The sequence below is a fragment of the Carcharodon carcharias genome, chromosome 6 (assembly GCF_017639515.1).
Source record: "Carcharodon carcharias isolate sCarCar2 chromosome 6, sCarCar2.pri, whole genome shotgun sequence".
NCBI classification, from domain to species: domain Eukaryota; kingdom Metazoa; phylum Chordata; class Chondrichthyes; order Lamniformes; family Lamnidae; genus Carcharodon; species Carcharodon carcharias.
Genome location: NC_054472.1, coordinates 178,592,530 through 178,615,022, shown reverse-complemented (window position 1 = coordinate 178,615,022; position 22,493 = coordinate 178,592,530). Strand labels below are relative to the sequence as shown.

Below are 22,493 nucleotides of genomic sequence, written 5' to 3'. Positions count from 1 at the left end.
CAGTACGTTCCAGATTGGAACAACTTGCTATATTAATGAATGTCTCCTCACTTCCCCTTCATTCTTCCTCCTGCTCAATTCCTGTCCTCTGGTTACTGAACCTCCTGCAACTGGGAACAGTTTCTGCACATCTACTTTAACAAAACCCTTAATAATTGTGAACAATCTATTCAATCTTCCCTTAACCTTCTTTGCTTTGAGAAGAACTTTTCTAGCCTCTCTTCATCCCTGGTATCATATTGTAAGTCTCCCCCTGCACCTTCTCCAAGGTCTTAGCATCATTCCTGGAGTGCAGTGGTCACAAATGAAACCAAATTCCTGCTGAGGCCAAGCGATGATTTGTGAAGGTTTACCAAGACTCCCTTGCATTAACATGCTATGCATCTAGTTATAAAGCCAAGGCGCCTGAGCACTTGCTTTAACTTGTTCTTACTGTAATTTCAAAATAAAATAAAGAATCTTCGCTCTCAAATTATGAGTCTCAAGGCATATAAGCCTTGAAATGACATCATTTGTGATTAGCATATGAACACTTATTTCACTCCTATCAAATTCCTTCATCTCTGGTTTTAACAACGATATTAATGCGTTTAAAATGAACAGGTACAACCAGCAAGAAGAAATTGAGACATTCATAAAGTAAATGATTGTATGATATCGTCACTACAGTTCATTTCCAGGTTATAAATGTCAATATTAACAGGCGAAACTAAATTAAAGCCCACATAAAACATTGTGATGAGAATGTCTAACTTAGCTTTATTATGATGAATATTTTCACTCAATTTAATGATGTTCTGCATTTCACAACTCTGCATTCAAAATAATTAAGAAAGCACTAAGATAAAAGCAAAAAACTGTGGATGCTGGAAATCTGAAACTAAAACAAAAATACCTGGAAAAACTCAGCAGGTCTGACAGCATCTGCGGAGAGGAATACAGTTAACGTTTCGAGTCCGTATGACTCTTCACCAAATTCTGGTGAAGAGTCACACAGACTAGAAATGTTAACTGTATTCCTCTCCGCAGGTACTGTCAGACCTGCTGAGTTTTTCCAGGTATTTTTGTAATTAAAAAAGCAGTTGGTTAACAAGCAGCTTGTTTTTTATACAGGCTTGTTAACTTTGTCAGGTCAGATGCAGCATTTAACTAATATCACAGAAATGCTGTGATTCAACTTAAAACTGAAAAGATTAATAACACAAGCGATTTGCAAATTTAACTCTCCTCCAGTCAGTTCGCAATGTTCTGACTCTTGCACAACTTAGCTCACAAATTCTTTTATAATCTGTAATAACTAAAATATGAGTGTCTCCTGATTCGCAAAGCACTACTGGATGGGCTGTGTGCGTGAATGAGAAAGATTAGAGTTGGTCGTAGTTCACTGTAATAAATTCGGTCTTGTGGTCACTTTTTAATTTAATTTAGTGGCTCAATGTAGAACACTTTCGATTCCTGTTAATAACGCCATTAGAACATGCGGACATAAGAAATAGGAGCAGGAGTAGGCCATACAACTCTTCAAGCCTGCTCCACCACTCAATCAAATCATGGCTGATCTTGGATCACAACTCCACTTTTCCACCAACCTCCAAAGTGTTTGATTTCCTTAATGTCCAAAAATCTACTGATCTCACTTTTAACCATAATCCATAACTGAGCACCCACAGCATCTCTGAAGACAAACGGGGGGGGGGGGCGGGGGAAGAAAATTCCATAATTTCACAAGCTTCTGAGTGAAGAAATTTCTCCTTATTCCAGCCACAAATGGCCACCCCTTGTCCTGGCATGACACTCCCTAGTTCTGGATTCTTCAGCCAGGGAAATGGCCTTTCAACAACTGCCCTGCCACGGCCTCAAAGGATCTCCCATCCTTCTGAACCCCGGAGGGTATTGGCCCATATAAAATAAAAGGCACGATTCTAAAAGGGGCATGGGTGCAGAGGGACCTGGGTATCTATGTGCATAAATCATTAAAAGTGGCAGGACAGGTTTAGAGAACAGTTCATAAAGCATGCAATATCCTAGGCCTTATTAATAGGGGCATAGAGTACAAGAACAAGAAGTTTATGTTGAACTTGTATAAGAAATTAGTTCAGCCTCAGCTGGAGCATTGCATCCAGTTCTGGGTGCAGCGCTTTAGGAAGAATGTGAAGTATTGGAGAGAGTGCAGAAAATATTCAAGAGATTGGTTCCAGGGCTGAGGAACTTTAGTTCTGATGATAACCTAGAGAAGTTAGGACTGTCTTTCTTGGAGGAATGAAGGCTGAGAGGAGATTTGATAGAGGTATTCAAAATCATGAGGGGTCAGGACTGAGTAAACTGTTCTCACGCCTGAAAGGATCAGGAACAAAGGGGGCACAGATTTAATTAATTGGTAAAAGAAACTAAAGCCATATGAGAAAAAACTTTTTCACGCAGCAAAGGTAAAGGTCTGGAATGCACTGTCTGAGGTTGTGGTGGAGGCAGGTTCAATCAAGGCATTCAAAAGGGAATTAGACTGTTATCTGAAAGAGAAGAATGTGCAGGGTTACAGGGAGAAGGCGGGGGAATGGCACTAGGTGAATTGCTCATTTGGAGAGCTGGTGCAGGCACAATGCGCCGAATGGCCTCATTCTGCGCTGTAACAACTCTGTGATTCTGTACAAAACAAAAACAGAATTACCTGGAAAAATTCAGCAGGTCTGGCAGCATCGGCAGAGAAGAAAAGAGTTGACGTTTCGAGTCCTCATGATCCTTCAGCAGAACAAAACCCACTTTCACAGCCATATTCCATTTCTCTCCTGTGATTCTGTGATTCTATTCATTCAGTTCATTCTATTCAATCTCTCCCAAGGGACAGCCATCTCATCCCAGAAGTCAATCTAGTGAACCTCTGCTGCACCCCCTCTAAGGAAGGTACATCCTTCCTTAAATTAGGAGACCAATGGGCTTGAACCTCTGCTGCACCCCCTCTAAGGAAGGTACATCCTTCCTTAAATTAGGAGACCAATGGGCTTGAAACTGTGCATAATGTCCCAGGTGTCATCTCACTAAAAACCAATAGCAGCAAGACTTCTTTACTCTTGTACTCCAAACCCCTTGCAATAAATGACAGCATATCATTTGCCTTAGTGGTGTCAATGTCTCTACTTCTGAATATGAGATCACAAAACAGTTTGTTACCATGGCTCATCCAGCTTCATTCAATCAAAGGAAGACTTTCATTTATATAGTGTTTTTCACAACTACAACATGTCCCAAAGCTCTTTACAGCCAATGAAGTGCTTTTAATGTGTAGCCATTCATGTATTGTAGAAATGTAGCAGCCAATTTGCACACAGCAAGCTCCCACAAACAGCAATGTGATAATGACCAGATAATCTGTTTCATGTCGTTGGTTGAGGGATAAATATTGGCCATGAAGAACCATCATAAATGAACCCAGGCTATGTTTAACAGAGGCTACTGGAAACAAGGTATCCAGGAACTTCCAAACATTTATTAACTATATACTTCTATGCATAGCAATAGATAAGCACAGGACTCCTTCCAGAAACATCTCTCTCTCTGAGTTCCAGTGATGCGTGATCATGTATGTTAGCAATTAATAATAATAATAATTAATAATAGCTATTAACCCTTTATACTAAAGGCCAGGAGACCAGACAGAACTCCCTGCTTTTCTTCAAAGCAATGCCATAGGATATTCCACATCTAGCTAAGAGGGCTGACGGGGCCTGGGTCTAAAGTCTCATCCTCATTCAATATACAGCGTGCACATTTAATCTATGACTTCTACTCCTTTTTTGTAAAGAACACTACCTTAACAGTTTTTCAAGTAGACATTTTTCACTGACTAAAAGTCTCACTGGCTACTAATGAAAGACTTTGCAGCCTTTGCAAATGAGCTGTGGTTGGGGAGGGGTTACAGTTCAGTCATTTTCCTCTTTTTAATTAATTGCAAAAACTGGCTTCATGAAATCTCCTAATTATAAAAACCTTTCCAGTTTTGACATTTATGGGAAGCTTAATTGTGTCCTCTAATCGACAGTGGTGATCGATGTCATGTGATCCTCTGGCGTCAACGGGCTGCTAATGATCTTTTCGAAGCAATAAATAGATGTTCATGGTAAGCGAATAAAACGTTCACTTTAAAAACTAGTTTCTGTTATCTATGTTGATGAAACGATTAAAAATTAATTAGTGCCAGGAGCAGACAGTGTGTATTCAGCAAAAGCTGTTAGGAGGCTCAACTCTTCACTTAACAGAACTGAAAAATGAATTATAATTTCTCAACGGCACTTAAACGTCCGCTTCATGAGTTTTGTTGGAGAATTTTACCTCAGACATAATTGTGTCTTGTTGAAACTTCCCATCAGAACTATGAAATACAAACTTAAAGCAATTTTATTACTCAATAACAAAAAAAAAAGACATGATTAATCTAAGTGGTAAAGGGACAATTAGTGATTGCGTTAATATCTTAACAATCATCGCAAAGGCAGATGGGTCTCTAATGTTAAAAACAAAAAACTGTGGATGCTGGAAATCCAAAACAAAAACAGAAATACCTGGAAAAACTCAGCAGGTCTGGCAGCATCGGCGGAGAAGAGCAAAGTTGAGGTTTCGAGTCCTCATGACCTTTCAACATGAGGACTCGAAACCTCAACTTTGCTCTTCTCCGCCGATGCTGCCAGACCTGCTGGGTCTTTAATGTTGTTGCTCAGGGTGACAACAACAATTTGCATTTATACAGCACCTTTAATGTAACAAACCATCCCAAGACACTATACAGGAGTATGCTTCAAACAAAATTTGCTTGTCTTATGAGCAGAGATTGAGCAGTTTAGGCCTATACTCGCTAGAGTTTAGAAGGATGAGATTGAGGTATATAAGATGCTAAAGGGGATAGAGAAAGTCGACGTGGTACGGATGTTTCCCCTTGTGGGGCATTCTAGAATGAGAGGCCATTGTTTTAGGCTAAGGGGTGGTAGATTTAAATCAGAGATGAGGAATTACTTTTCTCAAAGGGTCGTGAATCTGGAACTCACTACCTCAGAGTGCAGTGGATGCTGGGATGCTGAATAAATTTAAGGGGGAAATAGAGATTTTTAATTAGTAACGGGTTGAAAGGTTATGGGGAGAGGGCAGGAAATTGGAATTGAGGCCAAGATGAGATCAGCCATGATCTATTGAATGGCGGGGCAGGCTCGAGAGGCTGAATTGCCTACTCCTAGTTCTTATGTTCTTAGGACACAGAATCATGTAGGAGACCAAAAGCTTGGTCAAAGAGATAGGTTATAAGGAGCATCTTAAAAGAAGGGCGAGAAATAGAGAGGTAGAGAGTGGAGGGGTTTGGGGGGTGGGGCGGGTTTAGCGGGGAAGTTCGAGAGCTTCAGGCCTAGGCAGTGGAAAGCACAGTGAAAATTGAGGCTGCCCAAGAGGTCTGAATTGGAGGAGTGTAGTGTTATTGGAGAGTTGTAAGGCAAGTCACATATTATGCCAATTGACAAGGACAGGAGTGGAAAATCAGGGAATGCATAATTAGACAAATTTTGTGCTCTAAACTGAAGGGGACAGTGGCAGAAATTGAAATGCGTCAGCCCAGTTCACTCTGGAAAATCTCTGGCAAGGTAAAGCGGGCAGATAAAGTGGGCCGGGATCCAGCTTAACAGTTCTCCATTCCATTTCCCGGGGCAGAATTTCGAGGTCGGTGGGCCCGGGGGCAGCCAGGAAACGGGCCTCTGTCCGCAACCAGCTCCCCGGCCGCGATTTCACGCTGGATGGGCCAACTGAGGTGCGCCAGGCATGAACTGTGGCTCTCTGATGGTCGGCAAGTGGCGGGGGGGCCTGTCGACCGTTAGATCCAATGGTGATCCAGTGGCCGGTTTAAAGCTGGCACAGTCAGGCCCTGGAAGGCTGCCGGTGATGTGGAGAATTCCAGTATTGTCAGCAGTTGAGTATAAATTAGGGAGAGTAATGCGGCTGCAGATGCTAGGCTGCGGGTCAGATCGGGTGGGCACTCGGCGTCCCCCCCACCCAGTTTTCTGGTGAGTGCCTCGCGGTCCTCCTGGAGGAGGTGGCTGACAGGGGGGACACTCTTGTCCTCAGGGATGGAAGGAGGAGGAGGCCACCGCACCGAACGAAAAGTGCTTGGGAGCAGGTGGCAGCGCTGGTCAGCAGCTAAGTTGTGGTGCGGCAAACCTGGGTCCAGTGCTGTAAGAGGTTTAACCATCTGCTGCGCTCGGGAAGGGTGAGTACCGTTTTGGCACGGATCAGTGTGGTGAAGTGTTAAGGTCTGGCCATCCCCCCATGGAGCTCAGGGGTGTTAGAGTTAGAGTGCCAATTGTCAATGATGCCAGAGTTGGCCAAGGGAGTGAGCCTTGGCTGTTTGCACTGAGTGCCTTGCGGCTCGAGGGCTACGACTCGGGTGTGCCCTACAAGGGCTCCTCAGGTGGGTTTGGCCAGGCTGCAATGGCTCTGTAGGTAGAGAGGGGACTAATCAATGCTCCTCTGTCCTTTCAGGAGAAGACAGCCCATAACAATATTGAGCGGTCACAGACCGGTGGAGGTCCCCAAAACCTCCTAATCTTTTCCAGATACAAGCAGGATGCCTTGGACCTGGAGAAGCGCTACTCACCTTGGTCAACCAGCCACTGAGAGGCTGGGGTGTCAGATGAAGATAAAAAGTGACACCAAGAGAAAAGTTATGAAAAAATTTAAGCTATGGTTCAGAAGCATTTCTCCTTAAGTACCAGGCTAACCATTAGACATAACCAACAAGATGTCCCCTTGTTTAAGTCATCACACTGGCAGCCTGGCCAACCCCACCTGAGGAGCCCTTCTAGGGCACACCCGAGTCGTGGCCCTCGAGCTGCAAAGCACTCAGTGCAAACAGCCAGGGCTCACTCCCTTGGCCAACTCCGGCATCATTGACAATTGGCACTCTGACTCTAACACCCCTGAGCTCCATGGGGGGATGGCCAGACCTTAACACTTCACCACGCTGATCCATGCCAAAACAGTGCACAGAGGTGAAAGCTTCAAATAGTGCAAACATTCTTGTATAGTCTCATCATTGATGGGAGCCTCAAAACTGGGTTCCCCGTTGATTATTAAAAGATGATGGCACCATGATGCAGATCTCCATTGTCTCATGAGGGTGCCTGGCATGCACAGTACAGTGTGATGACTTAAACTAATGACATGTTGTTCTCCCTTAGGATGCCCCACAATCGCAGGACCCCAAAGACCCACCCCTGAAACCAGAGGCCTGCCAAGCTCCAGATGCACCTGCATCACACCCACTCTCTAAAGCAGGCACCAGTGCATATACCAACACCTCAGTGGGCATTAGATCTTCGGCTAGAATATCAGTGCACATTGGTGAGGGCAATTAACACTCACTTGAGATGCAGGCAGAGGCAGAGAGTGCCAGGGCGCCAGCCGTCGGAGGACTGCTGGAGACCAGGAAGATGTTCAGTCAAAGGCAGATGATGAGCCTCTGGAGTCATCCATTAGGCAGCAGATGCTGGCTGTCCCGCAAGATATCCAGGACGATCTGGTGGAGATTCATGGCAGTATGCGTGCCATAGTCTCCGTTATGGGGGAATCCATGTGGAGCATGAGCATTGCATTGACCCTCATGGCCAAGCACACTGCCTCCTCCATTGAGAGAATGACGACTCTCATGGAGAGGCAGCTCCAGGAACAGAATGAGGAGTTCCTGGGGTTGTGCTCAGACCTGCAAGCCCTCACACAGGCAATGATCTCAGGTGGTCTCTGTCCGTGTGGGAGGTGAATGAGGCACCCAGTATCCCAGCTAGATGCCCATCCATCAATGGCAAGCAGGGAGGTCCAGAGTGACCTCACATTGACACACCAGCTGCCTGTCGTCTCTGCGGGCTTCTCTCAGGGTGCTCTGGATGACGGCAGCAGCTCCTCTGCCTCTCTGCCAGTGACCGTGGCATCTGATGAGGCTGCGGCGACTGGTGAGATGCCAGCCGTGGCACTGGACGCTCCCTTGCAGGTGGGGCCAGCACAGGCTCCACTGGCCAGAGGACGACTGCCAAGGTCATCAAGGCCAACAAGACACCAGAGTCAGCAGGTTGTCTCCAATGCTGGTGCCAGTAAGGGGGGAGCACCAAAATGTAGCACTTGCAAACGTAAGTTTAAGGTACCATTGAGCACATGAGGGACAAGTTATGTGTGATCTTCTGTTGTGCAATGCTTTGTTTATTTTCAATGGTCTGGGGTTGAAGGCCAGTGAAGATTCTGTTAATTTTTTATGAGTGTCAACATGAGATAAATTTTCTTTTGTCATAATGGCCTGAGTCTGCTTCACCTTTTTTATTTAATGTGGTGCAGGGTATGCCAGTATGTTAAGCTGGACGTGGGTGGCTCTAAACCTTATTGCACAGACACTGAGTGGGGTTTGGGTGCAAATGAAAGGGTCATTTCAGACATCGGGGGTGGAGGCAGCAGCCCAAGTGTGAGGCTGAAGCTTTGGCAACCTAAATGAATGAGCATTGGATCAAGGTGTCCCTGGTGTCCCTGCCTCCCTGAAGGTTACAGAGGTCTGCCTCCACACCCTCAGGGTTCTCCTCACCGTGCTCCTCTTCTGCCTCACTACTGGATTCATCATCTGTTGCCTGTGCAGCTGTATCAAGATCCTCTTCCTCCAGTAGGTCCCCCCTTGCCAGTGCCAGATTGTGGAGAGCGCAGCATGCAACCACTATCAGTGACACCCGCTCTGGGGGGTATTGTAGTGCACCCCTGAATGGTCCTCTCTATCATCGCACTTATGGAGGCATGACTTGTATCGCTGCTCTGCCTCTGTTCTTGGGTGGTGGTGAGGCGCCATGAGCCACCTTTTCAAGGGATAGCCCTTGTCACCCAGCAGTCATCCATCCATTTGGGCTGGAGCACTGAAGAGCCTTGGCACCTGGGAGTGTCTCAGGATGTAAGCATCATGGGAGCTGCCTGGGTACCTTGCACAGACTTGTAAAATCAGCATCCTGTGATCACACACTATCTGCAGTTGAGTTCAGAGTCACTGCTATGAGGTGTCCAACCACACAGTCGTAGCTGATCTCAGTCCCAATCATCTGACAAATGGAGGTCACTGTCTCCCTTGAGAGTCGGAGCCTCCTTTGGTATTGCACCTCACACATATTGAGGTAGCTGCATCGCCGCCTGTAAACCCTGGCAACAGGATATTGGCGTCTTCTGCAGCTCCTTCCACCTTGGACTTCCAGATGGCCCTGCGCCCCTTGTGCCTGTGCCTCTCCTCCCACAGATCCCTCCCATGGAATCTGCATTGGGACACCTGGCCGCCTCTCCCTTCTGCCCCTCTCTTCCTCCTCAGAGGAGGTGCCACTACCGGAGACCACAATCCACATTACCAGGGTAACGGAAGGCTGTCTGATACCTGGAAGGGTCCACACAGTCTGAATCCTCTGAGGGCCTTTGGAGACACCAAGGAGACCCGAACTGAAGCCTGGAAATGCTAAGAATGAAGACCCAAACAGAGATGAAGTACCAATAAGTCACCAGCAGGAAACTATGTACCAAACTCCCCACTACTGACACTGGCAATGCTGCTCACCCATTTTACCACGCCCTTGGATGAGGTTTCTGAAGTCATTGGCTGGCTGCCTGCCCGTTCTGCCCATGCGACGAGCGCGAAAATGCACAGGCAATGGAAAATCGCCACCAATTGGCCTTTTCATGGTCTTAAGTGGCCTCTTAATTAATGGCGGGCACGGCTCCGGCACCTGGCCGCCCCTGCCGAAATATCGCGTGTGTGCACGATGACGTCAGGACGCTCGCCCGCCGTCATGGCACGCTATTTCATACCCGATCAGGGCCTGCAGGGCGTAAAATTCTGCCCCTGGTTCTTCTGTGCAAGAAATAGACATTCCACAGGGATGCATGAAAATAAAACTAGATGGCTTAGTTTGCTGTCAACGCAGGGGTTATGCATCATGGCTATGCTACTAGAACAGTAAACCAGAGAGCTGAGCAAATCATCCAGAGACGTGGGTTCAAATCTCACCACAGGAAATTTATGTTTGATTAATGAAGTAAACCTGGGGGGCAAAAAAAAACTAGTATCAGTAATGGTGACCATGGAACTACTAGATTGTTGTAAAAAGACGACCTGGTTCCCTAATGACCCTTAGGGAAAGAAATCTGCCATCCTTACCTGGTCTGGCCTACATGTGACTCCAGACCCACAGCAATGTGGTTGATTCTTACCTTTCTTTGAAATGGCCCAGCTAGTCACTCATTTGTGTTCACGAAGGTAGTTCATCACCACTGCCTTCTTAAACACAATTAGGGATCAACAATAAATGCCAGGCTTGCCAGTGAAACCCACATCCCTCGAATGAATGGAAGGATGGAATGGTTAGAGTGTAGGGGGCCATTTGGCCTAGCGTGTCCATACCAGCTCTCTGCAAGAGTAACACTGCTTGTCCTGCTCCCCCTGCCCTTTCCCTAAAGCCCTACAGTTGTTTTGTCTTCAGTTGCTTATCCAATTCTCTTTTGAAAGCCACAAGTGAATCTTCCTCCAACGCACTCTCAGGCTTACTCTCCCCTCTAAACTTGCTGTTCTGAGTTTGGCACTCACTTGTATTATTCGTTATATGCCCTCTTTTCTGCTTCATCTTGCTCTCTGGCTGGGATTTTCGGCCCCCATGCGTGGTGGGTACGTTCAGTGACGAGATCGGAACATCTCGCAAGAAGGCCCGAGTTGCGTTTCCTGATGACATAAATCTAGGACGCGATTGCCTCACCCTCCACCCCCCACCCCCCCACCTCCCCCACCAACCTAGGCTCCACACACAGAGGATGAACCCCACAGAGCCATTGTTTGTAGGCACATCGCTAGACCCTGGGTCTACAAATGGCAAATGTGCTACCTGCAGATGAGTGAGAAATAGTGTCGCCGATGCCTGCACATGTCAAGGGAGCTGGTCACGCACATATTCCACCATCTGTAGGATTTAGCATCAAGGGGACTTAGAGGGCATTCACTGCCAGTGGCAGTTAAAGTTACTGCTGCACTCAATTTCTATGTCAGTGGCTCCTTCCAGGGATCCACTGGGGACCTTTGTGGGATCCCGCACACCTCCACCTACAAATGTATCCAGGAGGTCGGGCACGCCGTTCTTGCCGAGGCACAAAACTTCATCAACTTCTACAGAGATCAGGCAAGCCAGGAAGCAAGAGCACTGGGATTTGCTCAGATTTCTGGATTCCCACGGGTGCAGGGTGCCATCGACTGCAATCTTGTGGCTCTTAAATCTCCCTGGCAACAAGCAGTCCGGTATGTGAACCACACAGGCTTCCACTCTCTCAATGTTCAGCTGGTCTGTGACCATAACAAACAGATCACGCAGGTGTGTGCAAAATATCCCAGAAGTGTCCATGAGCCGTACATCCTCAGCAGGTCTCAGATCCCTGACATCTTTCAGGGATCACACAGGCTGCAGGGTTGGCTCCTTGGGGACAAGAGCTACCCACAAAGAACATGGCAGATAACGCCCACGCTCAGACCCTTGGTGAGAGAACAACGAGACTCATGCTGCAACCCAGAGTTTGGTTGAGCATTGGCAGCTTGAAATTTTTTTTTAATTCATTTATGGGATGTGGGCATCCTTGGCAAGGCCATCATTTATTGCCCATTCCTAATTGTCCTTGAGAAGGTGGTGGTGAGCTGCCTTCTTGAACCGTTGCAGTCCATGTGGTGTAGGTACACTCACAGTGCTGTTCGGAGGGAGCTCCAGGATTTTGACCCAGTGAGGATCAGGTGCCTAGATAGATCTGGCGGAGCACTCCAGTACACTCCCCAGAGGGTGTTGTGCATCATAATGTAGCTCGCTGCGCGCTACACAACCTGGCGATGAAAAGGATCGGAAGACCTGGTTGATGAGGAGATGCAAGAGCTGCACGTCTCCTCTGATGAGGAGGAAGTCGAAGGCGATGAGGGTGATGAGGTTTTGAAAGGTGAGGGTGCAGGCAATGAGGCCATTGCACTGACCAGATGAGACAGGCATAGTTGTGAGGACCTCACTGCCGCAAGATTCCAGGAGGATGATGACGAGATGCAGTGAGGACACTCCTGAGATCTTCACATTGCATCTAGGAATGTCTGACACCTGTCTGGCTGAGGGCAGTGCACATACACTCTGTGAAGAGGGTCATATCATGGAGATGCTGCTGAGATACAGAGGGCACATGGACTTTAACAGCATTTGATACTTTTGCAGGCTTCATCACCTGTTCCTTCAGCACCACACCTTCACCTGTCAGGCATAGTGTCGAGATGTGGGGGCAGCCCCACCTCTAAGGTGCTGAGAGAACATCATGGGACCCTATGACGCCTGGGCATGAGATTCTTTCAGCAAACAGAAGCCACATTGAGGTGCATGCAGCACTAATCTGGACAGTGACTTTGAATCTGAGCAATGACTGTGCTCAAAGGGGGACAGGCCCTGGACTGCGGCACTAACCTTTGTTTTGTGCAGGAAAAAAGGTTTCACATCTGATTGACATAAACACTGATCATTAGAACTAGGAGCCATAGACAAGGAGACATTCTTGGGAGTGTAATTACAACGGTCGACATTAAGTCCAAGTGATTAACGCCTGTGCCCACGTTGTGCAGCTAAATCTTCTTGACCTTTCTAACCCTGCTACTATGTCTTGCTGCGCCCCCAACATCCACAGCGAAGGTGGAGGTGGCTTGCTGACTGCTACATGCTGTTGTCCATGATGACCTTGGCTGGTGTCCTCTAGAGGACCGAGAACTGGAGGGCCTGGCCTGCTTTCAGGATCCTGCGGTGTGGCAGTAGCACCCTCCTCGGCCTGCAGAGATAGAGACGCTGGGGTCACAGGAAGAGGGGATTCGGATGGGCCGCACACTCCCAGAGTCACCTGGGTGGATGACCCTGGGGCATGCACCTGATGATCCTCCTCCCCATGGGTGCCCGAGGGCCTCTGCCTAACTCCCTGAGAGGAAGGGGCAGGTGGAGTGAGCTTGAGATGCCCCGCCCCACCCACTCGCATTGACACTGAAGGATGCCTGCAAATGCCTCAGAGATGGAGTGCAGGACCAATGTCCTGGACCAAGGTCCCCATGGAGGCCGCAACCCTACCAGAGTTGACTTTAGTGCATGACATTATCATCTCAGACTGAAGGCAGATGGACTCCTCCATCGGGCCTTGTAATCTGAGGAGTGCAGCAGACATCTCTTCCTGATGTTCCCAAGTTTGCCTTTACAGCTCCAGCATCTGAGGTATGACCGAGTCCAGAAGCTTCTCATCTGACTCAGACTCAGCAGGTTTCTGGCCTCCAGCAGTCCCCCGAATGCTGGAAACCTGGAATGTCCCTGCCTCTGCCTGCTGTGGAACAGACAGTGCGATGTGCTCACCAGATTGTGACCAGAGGCTGCTATAGAATGAGGTCCTAACGAGGTGTGTCTCTGCGCTGGTGGAGGGTGTTGGTGAGTGCTGTGACGGGTTTTCAATTTTGGTGGCTGCGGATTCCTCTTCCGTGGTGTCCTCACGGCTGAAGCCGAGGACCTGGCATGTGGACACCCTTCGGCTCTTTCCCAGATGTGCCTGTGAAAGCAAGGAGAGATAATTAATGCATGGCACAGGACTGCTGAACAGGGGAACTCACTCACAGCATCACTGATGGACATTGCACTGCTGGATCCTCACTTGGTTGAGTGTCGCTGACTTCACCATCAGCACAGGAACAGTTCACATCATCGCCAGCCAGTTGGAAGGCTAATTTCAAGTCTCTGAGGACCTTGGTGTCACGCATTCCTCCACCAGCCTGCAACTTCTGCCTTTTGTTGTGTGCCAGATGGCCCTGAATGGAGACAGATGGAGAGAGTGTAAGCAAGACGTCTGCCAGGCCAGTTGAGAAGAATGCCTGGCATGTGTGGGTTCTGAGTGGTGCTATGGACAGGATGATGACACAATCTGCAGGGCAGATGAAGGTGTGTGTGAGAGAGTGAATAGTGGTCCCTTGAGCTGGCAGTGAGTGAGATCCCTGTGGAAGTGTGATGGGTTTGTGAGTGTGTGAGTTGGAGTGATGAGAAGAGTGATTTACCTTGGCGGAACGGAGAAGATCATTCAACTTCTTTTGACACTGGGTGGCTGTCCTCTTTTGCAGGGCATTGGCGCTGACCACCGCTTCCACCGCCTCCCATGCTGGATTGGTGACCTTGCTTGTTGGTCTTCACCTAGACCGTGTTTAGAGAACATTGCAACAGGCATCCACTGCATCCAGTCGGTGCTCGATGGAAGTGTTACTAAAGTTGGGGGCAGCATGTTTCCTCCCTTTGGCAGCCATGAATTTCCCACAGTTTTTGGTCCCTTAAAGAGTGCTAGCTCTGTGCAGAGGTGCCCTGTAAATATGGCGCCTGGATTACTGAAGGCCTGAGGTGATGGCTGGGTGGGCAAATCAGAGGCTGCCCTGCCAGCGATCCAATGTGAAAACCATGCCTCTGCATTTTTTCAATAAAATGCCACACCATATGGCAAAAAAAGCCACCATTGCCATCGGCGAGTCAAACGCCCCTTTCCCTGCCTGATATCGGACTTTGCCGATTTCTGGTAGGATTCCGCCCCCTATCTTTAGCTCATCCTTTCCCCCTCGCGAGAATATACCTCAACTCTGTCCTGGCTATCTCCTGTTTGAAGGCAGACCATTGTTCCCTTACAGTTTTAACTCCATTTTACCTGGTACAGATCCTTTTTCACACCACTGAAGTTGGTCTCCTCCAATTAAGTATATAAAAAAAGCGCAGTTACTATCAGGTAAAACCACAAGAACTAGTGTAGATGCAGAGAAGTTGCTTGCTTTGGCTGAGGAATCGAGACCAAGGGATCACAGTTTCAGGATTGGGAGTCAATCAATTAGGACTAAGATGAGGAAAGGGATGTGAATCTTTGAAATTCTGTACTCTATCCTCAGTTAAATCTCCCCTCATTCTCCTCTGTTCCAAAGAAAACAACCCTAGCATATCCAATCTTCCCTCATAGCTAAAATTCCTCACAACATCCTCTTGAATCTTGTCTGTACCCAACCATGGTCACATCCTTCTTGGAATTCTGTGGCCAGAACTTTATGCTGCGATCTAACTAGTTCGAGCATAACCTTACATTCTATGTTAATAAAAGAGAGTACCCCACATGCCTTCTTAATCACCTTATCTACCTGCTCGGTTATCTCCAGGAATCTGTGGACCTACACTTGGTTCCTCTACAGTTCTCAGAAACCTCCCATTTATTGTATATTCCTTTGCCTTATTTGTCCTCCCCGAATACATTACCTCACACTTCTCCAGATTAAGTTCAATGTGTTGCTTTTCTGCCCACCTAGCCAGTCCATTGATATTTCCCTGCAGTCCACAACTTTCTTCCTCACTGTCACCCACATAGCCAGTTTTTGTATCATCTGCAAACTTCTTAATAATGCCCCCTACATTTAAACCTAAATCATTGATATATACTACAAAGCGCAAAGGATCAAATACTGAGCTGTGAGGAACACAACTTGAAACAGTCTTCCAGTCACAAAAACACCAATCAACTGTAGCCCATTGCTCCCTGGATTGTCAATTTCGATCCAACTTAGCACTTTTCCTTGGATCCCATGGGCTTTAACTTACCTTACCAGCTGGCCATGAGGGACCATGTCAAGATCCTTGCTAAAATCCTTGGAGACTACATTAGCCACACTAACCATTGGTGTAGAGGTTCAGTGATGAACTTATTGAACAGCGAAGCAAGGTCAGATGGCCCTATAGCCTATTCCTGCTCCTATGTCTTAGGTCTTTAGATTGTGAAGTGAACGGGTCTCCAGAGCTGATCACCAAGGGAACATGTTACCAGTGAGGAAATAATTATAACCTTCAGGCTTTGAGTCAGATGGCTTGTCATCTGTAACAAGTTTGAGGCATGACAACTGGAGTGTGACATCTGGCGTGCAATGGATAAAAGGTACATGAGATGAAACAGGCCCTGTCACGGTACTGCTCATGGCTAGTGATTGGATGCATTATGTTATAACAGCGGGGGGTTCCAGTCAAAGGTATTTTGTTTCACCCTGGGGCATAGAGTTACAGGATGATAGAATGATGTAGCATGAAAGGAGGACATTCGGCCCAGCATGTCCATCCTAGCTCTTTGAAAAAGCGATTCAATTCGTCCAACTCTATCTCCATAGCCCTCCAGGTTTTCTTTCCTTCAAGCATTGAGTAGTGTTGTAATTTTATTTCTTATTTAAGTTTGAAGCAGGACAGTTATTTTTTTTAAAATTCGTGGGGCTGTATTTCAAAGGGAATGGGGTGAAATTTTTAAATGTTCCCTTATAAAGCCTAGATGGGGTTTGCATTATAGAACTGGGAAGAGCAGGGACAGGACAGATGGTGCCATCATTCAAATAGAGATGGGAAAGCTGGCATCAGGGGCTCAGGGCAAAGATCAGGCAGCAGGACTACATTTAGATAAACATATTTTCTAGCTGGAGTGGTGAAACCAGGAGTTAGATTAATTTTACACCTTTTTTAGTATAGCTTGTGGCATGGAAAGAGTTCAGCTCAAGAGTAAAATGGGATGTAGAATTATAGAATGATCCAGTACAAAAGAAGGCCAATCATGCCTCTGCCAGCTCTTTGAAAAACTACCCTTTTAATTCCACTCATATATAAACATACTAATTAGGAGCAGGATTAGACCAGTTGGCCCCTCGAGCCTGCTCCACCATTCAGTAAGATTATGGCTGATAAGATTGCAAACTCAACCCCACATTCCTGCCTACCCTCAATAACCTTTCGCCCCCTTGCTTATCAAGAATCTGTCTACCTCTACCTTAAAAATATTCAAAGACTCTGTTTCCGCTGCCTTTTGAGGAAGAGAGTTCCAAAGACTCACAACGCTCTAAAAGAAAACATTTCTCCTTATCTCTGTCATAAATGAGTGAATGGTTATTTTTAAACAGTGATCCCTAGTCAAGATTCTCCCACAAGAGGAAACATCCTCTCCACATGTAGTCTGCCAAGACCCCTCAGAATCTTATATGTTTCAATCAAGTCACCTCATACTCTTCTGAACTCCTGTGGATACTGTCCAATCTTTCCTCATAAGGCAATCCAATCATTCCAAGTATTAGTCTAGTAAATCTTCTCTGAACATCCTTTCTTAAATAAGGAGGGCAACACTCTACGCAGTTCTCCAGATGTGGTCCCATCAGTGCCCTGTATAACTGAAGCATAGGCCAGGATTTTTCCTATGGCGGGCGGGCTGGGCAGGAGCGGGCGCGGAGCCGATCGTGGGCAGCGATCGGCTCCACGTCGCCATTTTGCACAGGCGGGCCAGTTAAGGCCCGCCCAGCGTAATACGCAGCCGGTAGCGCTCAGCGCTGCCTGTGTGGCTGGTGGGGAGGAGGGAGAGTCGGGGCCAGTGCTCTTTCGTGCATGCATGCGTAAGAGTGCAGCAATCTCCCTGAGGCATGGAGCTGCCTCAAGGATATTGAATGGATATTAAAATCATAAAAGAATTGATTTTAAAGTTTATTTAAACATGTCCCCTCATGTGACTGTGTCACAGGGGTGGGGATATGCTTTTATATTTATGAAAAATAATTTATTTATTTAATAAAAGCTTCAAGAAACCTCATCCTGCTCACAGATGAGGTTTTCTGAAAAACGTGAAGGCCACTTGGGCTTTCTGCCTGCTGCCAACCTTCAGGTTGGACAGGCAGCATTTTCAAGCCAACTCCAGTGCGCGCCTGCCGAAAGAAATATTGCGATGGTAGGTGATGACGTCAGGATGCATACCCAACGTCATTGCACGTCATTTTACACATCGGCATGTCGGGCCTGCCCCTGCGCGCCGACTGGAAGATTCTGCCCACGATCTCTCTCCTTTTGTATTAAATTGCCCTTGAAATGAATAATAACATTCTATTAGCTTTCCTGATTACTTGCTAGACTGAAAACTAACCTTTTGTTATTCATGCACTAGGAAATCCAGTTCCCTCTGCATCTCATGGCTCTGCAATCTCTCACCATTTAGACAGTATGCTTATTTTTTATTCTTCCTGCCAAAATGTACAATTTCACATTTTCCCACAATATACCCCATTTGTCAGAACTTTGCCCTCTCACCTAACTTATCTCCATTCTTTGTAGCCTCCTTATGTCCTCTTCATATTTTACTTTCCTACCTATCTTTGTGTAGCAAGTTAGCAACCATACCTTCAGTCACTTCATCTAAGTCATTTATATAGATTGTGAAAATGTTGAGGCACCAGCACTGATCCTTTGGCATACCACTCATTACATATTGCCAACCAAAAATTGACCCATTTATGCCTACTCTCTGTTTCCTGTTAGCCAGCCAACCATCTATCCAGGCCAATATGTTACCCTCCTACACCATGAGCTTTTATTTTCCATAATAACCTTTGATGTGGCACCTTATCAAATGCTTTCTGGAAATCTAAGGGCAGTGCATCCATCTGTTCCCCTTTATCAACAGCACATATTACTTCTTCAAAGATCTCCAATAAATCAGTTAAATGTGATTTCCCTCTCACAAAACCATGTTGACTCTGCCTGAATACCTTAAATTTATCTAAGTGCCCTGCTATAACATCTTTAATAATTGATTCTCTCAGTTTTCCTATGACAGATGTTAAGCTAACTGACCTGTAGTTTCCTGTTTTTTGTCTCTATCCCATTTTGAATAAAGGAGTTACATTTGCTATTTTCTAACCTAATGGAATCTTCCACGAATTTAGGGAATTATGAAAAATTCAATCCAATGCATCAACTATCTCACTAGCCACTTCTTTTAAGACTCTAGGATGAAGTCCATCAGGACCAGGTCCAACAATTTGCTCAGTATCACTTCCCTGGTGATTGTAATTTTCCTGAGTTCCTCCCTCCTTTTCAATTCCTGATTTACAGCTATTTCTGGGATATTACTTGTATCCTCTATAGTGAAGACCGATGCAAACTATCTGTTCAATTCATCTGCCATCTCTATATTTTCCATTATTAATTTCCCAGACTCACTTTCTATAGGACAACCCTCCCCGCTCTTTGTACAAAGCTCCGCAAATCTTTTTTCTCTTCAAGTATTTATATTTTTCCTCTTGTTTAACTTTAGCAAGTGGGTGCTGATTGAGGCATTTTTTTCATTTATTTTAATGGAGAAAGGCCCTATGAAAAGCCTAAATTAAGTTCTCTTTTTTAAACAGAATGGGGTTTAGGCATTGGGGTTTTAGGCTTTAGGTCTCATTGTTTCTTAAGCTAGACAATAATAATAAGGATTAAAGTGGAAATTAATGCAACAGACCTCAAATGTAATAATTTTTTCAGGACAAGCAATGGGGATCAGAGCCACTGGGCTGATGTTTAAAGTTTCCTTCTTAAGTCAACAGCAGAGAGTAGGCCAGAAGTTGGAACTACCTTCTTTTTCAGGCCTGTACATGGTAACTGGGTTGGGAATATCAATAGAGGAAATGGATGTGTTAAAGAAGGCAGAAAGAGCAGAATTACAAACTTAGCGGTAAGCAAGGTAGGCAATATGTTAAAAAAGTCAAAATTTACCTGCAGTGACACTTTCAAAAGGTCAAGGTTGAAAAGGCAAGATGAGGGCAGAGTTGGGATAAAGAGTTCAGAAACTCCTTCCACAGTGCCACCTGGTGGCAAGACCTCACATCTATGTTGTGACACCCAACTGTTGACATCACAAAGCTACTGCAGCTTCCACTATCTCATATACATTTTATAGCCGACTCTTTAATTTACGTAGAGTTACACAGAGTATACAGCACAGAAACAGGGCATTCAACCCAACTCGGCCATGCAGTGGTTTATGCTCTAATCGAGCCTCCTCTCAGCCCTCACCATCTGACACAATCAGCAATGTAAACACAGAATCACAGAATTGTCACAGTGCAGAAGGAGGCCATTCAGCCCATCGTGTCTGCATCAGCTCTCCAAATGTGCAATTCACTTAGTGCCATTCCACCTACCCTGTCTTTTCCCCGCAATGTTGCACATTATTCTTTTTCAGGTAACAGTCTAATTCTCTTTTGCAGGCTTTGATTGAATCTGCCCACCATACCCTTAAGCAATGCAATTCCAGACCTTAACCACTCGCTGTGTCCTTCTATTCCTTTCTCCTTCATGTGTTTATTCAGCTTCCCCTTAAATGTATCTATACTATTTGCCTCAGTCACTCCATGTGTAGCAGGTTCCAAATTCTCTAAGTAAAGAAGTTTCTCCTGAATTCCCCATTGGATTTATTACTATGTGCTGGAAATAAATAAAATAAATCGATGGGGAAACATTTGGAATTGTTACTGGTTCCATTACAGAACATAGCAAAACAAGGCAGAATAAAAGTAAGCATTTTAGGTCTGACAAAATATTACAATTGAAGTTGTAAGATTGCCAAATTCTGCAATCTGAGGCAAAATAGATATTGTCAGTGATTGTCACCTGTCTTTGGCTCTACGGAGAAGTATGGTTGTCCTTGGAGGATACTGTACACCACTCTGGCACTGCTCCCATAAGTAGGATCATCAGCATCAGTCGCTGTCACTTGTATCACTGATGTTCCTGCACAGAAATATAGTGGTTCATGTAGTTTTTCTCACAGTCCTTCCTGTGCCCTGTTTCATCATTTATTTTTAACCAATATTCTAAAATGCAGTTTATCTTCAAATGGAGGTATTCCTTTTCTGAATCGTTAAAAAAAATCTTGCATTGATATTGTGCTTTTCATGACCTCTGGATGTCTCAAAGTACTTTACAGCCAATGAAGTACTTTTTGAAGTGCATTCACTGCTGTAATGTAGGAAACACAGCAAGCAATTTGCACACAGAACGCTCCCACAAATAGCATTGTGATATTGATCAGGCAATCTGTTTTCTGAGATGCTGATTGAGGGATAAATATTGGCCAGAACACCAGGGATAACACTCCTGCTCTTCTTTGAAATAGTGCCATGGGATCTTTTACATCAACCCAAGCAGGCAAACGAGGCCTCAGTTTAACATCTCATCCAAAAAACAACACCTCTGAGAGTGTAGCACTTCCTCAGCACTGCACTGGAGCATCAGCTTTGATTTTTGTGCTCAAGCCTTGGAATGGCGGGGGGTGAGTTCAGCAAAAACTTGCCCGACAATTATTTGCTAGAAATTGTTATCAGCAATGCTACTGAACAAAGACATAAAGCAATTCTTCGTCAGATTGTGGAACTGATGTTAACTTCTGCTTTTATAAATGAGCATCTCCATGTAAATTTTTGAGTTGAGATGACCTTTTCCAGTGTGATATAATGATATATTACAAGATGTGGGTGGTATCTTATTACCCAATCCTATAGCTGGATAGCCAGGAACATCAGTGTCTCAAAGATCCAAATTAGCCCAAAACTTAGATTCAACAACTTGTATTTAATGCCTTTAACATAATAAGATGCTTTACAGGAACATTGTGAAGCAAAATTTGACACTGAGCCACTTAAGGCAATTTGGGGGCAAATGGTTGAAAGTTGGGACAAACAGGCAGGTTTTAAGGAGCGTCTTAAAGGAGGAAAGAATTCTTTCTAACTGGATATACCTGGGTTAGTTAGTTGCTAACTTTGCAATCACGTTCTTGACTAACCTCTCTGCTTTTGCATACTGTGTAATTGTTCAGAGTGGTTTTAGCATTTGTGAGTTCCAATCCTTTTTTGATTATTTATTCATTCATGGGAGGTGGGCATCGCTGACTAGGCCAGCATTTGTTACCCATCCCTAATAGCCCTTGAGAAGGTGATGGTGAGCTGCCTTCTTCAGCCGCTGCAGTCCAGGCATTTGTCAAAGGATGCTGACAAACAGGCAAATGTGTAACTGTTTTTTAAGATTTTTGTGGGGCTGGGAGAAATGGGAATGCCTCCCTGGCTCACCACAAATAAAGTTCTGATTAGCACAATGCCTTCAGTTTTCACCTCACAAACCTGCAGCAGACTGGACCTCCTGACTACCACAATGTGGGGGCTTCCCAATCTCCCTCCCACTATGACCAGCAAGGTGGAGTGAGCTGAGTGATCGCTTAGCGGCTCCCACAGCTCGCCGCTGCCATTTAAATTGAGGTCCAGGATCAGAAATCGTTTGGGCCTACGTTAAGGCGGAAAAGCACAGCCATCTCTCACCTACTGCACTGGCCAAATTTGACATTCCGTAACTAGTAACTTAACAATGGCACAGGAATAAACCCGGCAACAAAGAACCTGGCAGAAAATGTTGCGGAGGTTGAAGTATGTCTGATCAAAGGGTGAAATGGAGAAGGGAAGATAAAATGTTGAAAACATTTACTATAGATTTAGCAAAATAATAATTAATTCTAGCAGTTTAACAGTATTTTATTTAATTTATCAATTATTTATATCAATGATATTAGTGTTATTCAATGACTATTAATCATAA

At 45.6% G+C, this 22,493-nt stretch overlaps 1 protein-coding gene across 1 annotated transcript in view; it reads right to left on the bottom strand.

Annotated features, from left to right (window-relative positions):
- Window positions 1-22,493, bottom strand: part of cdh7a (cadherin 7a) — a 170,184-nt gene that overhangs the window by 113,620 nt on the left and 34,071 nt on the right. Inside the window, exon 4 of the mRNA XM_041190435.1 lies at window positions 20,520-20,639. Within this exon, the coding sequence (XP_041046369.1) occupies window positions 20,520-20,639 (120 nt within the window). The remainder of the gene's footprint in view (window positions 1-20,519; window positions 20,640-22,493) is intronic.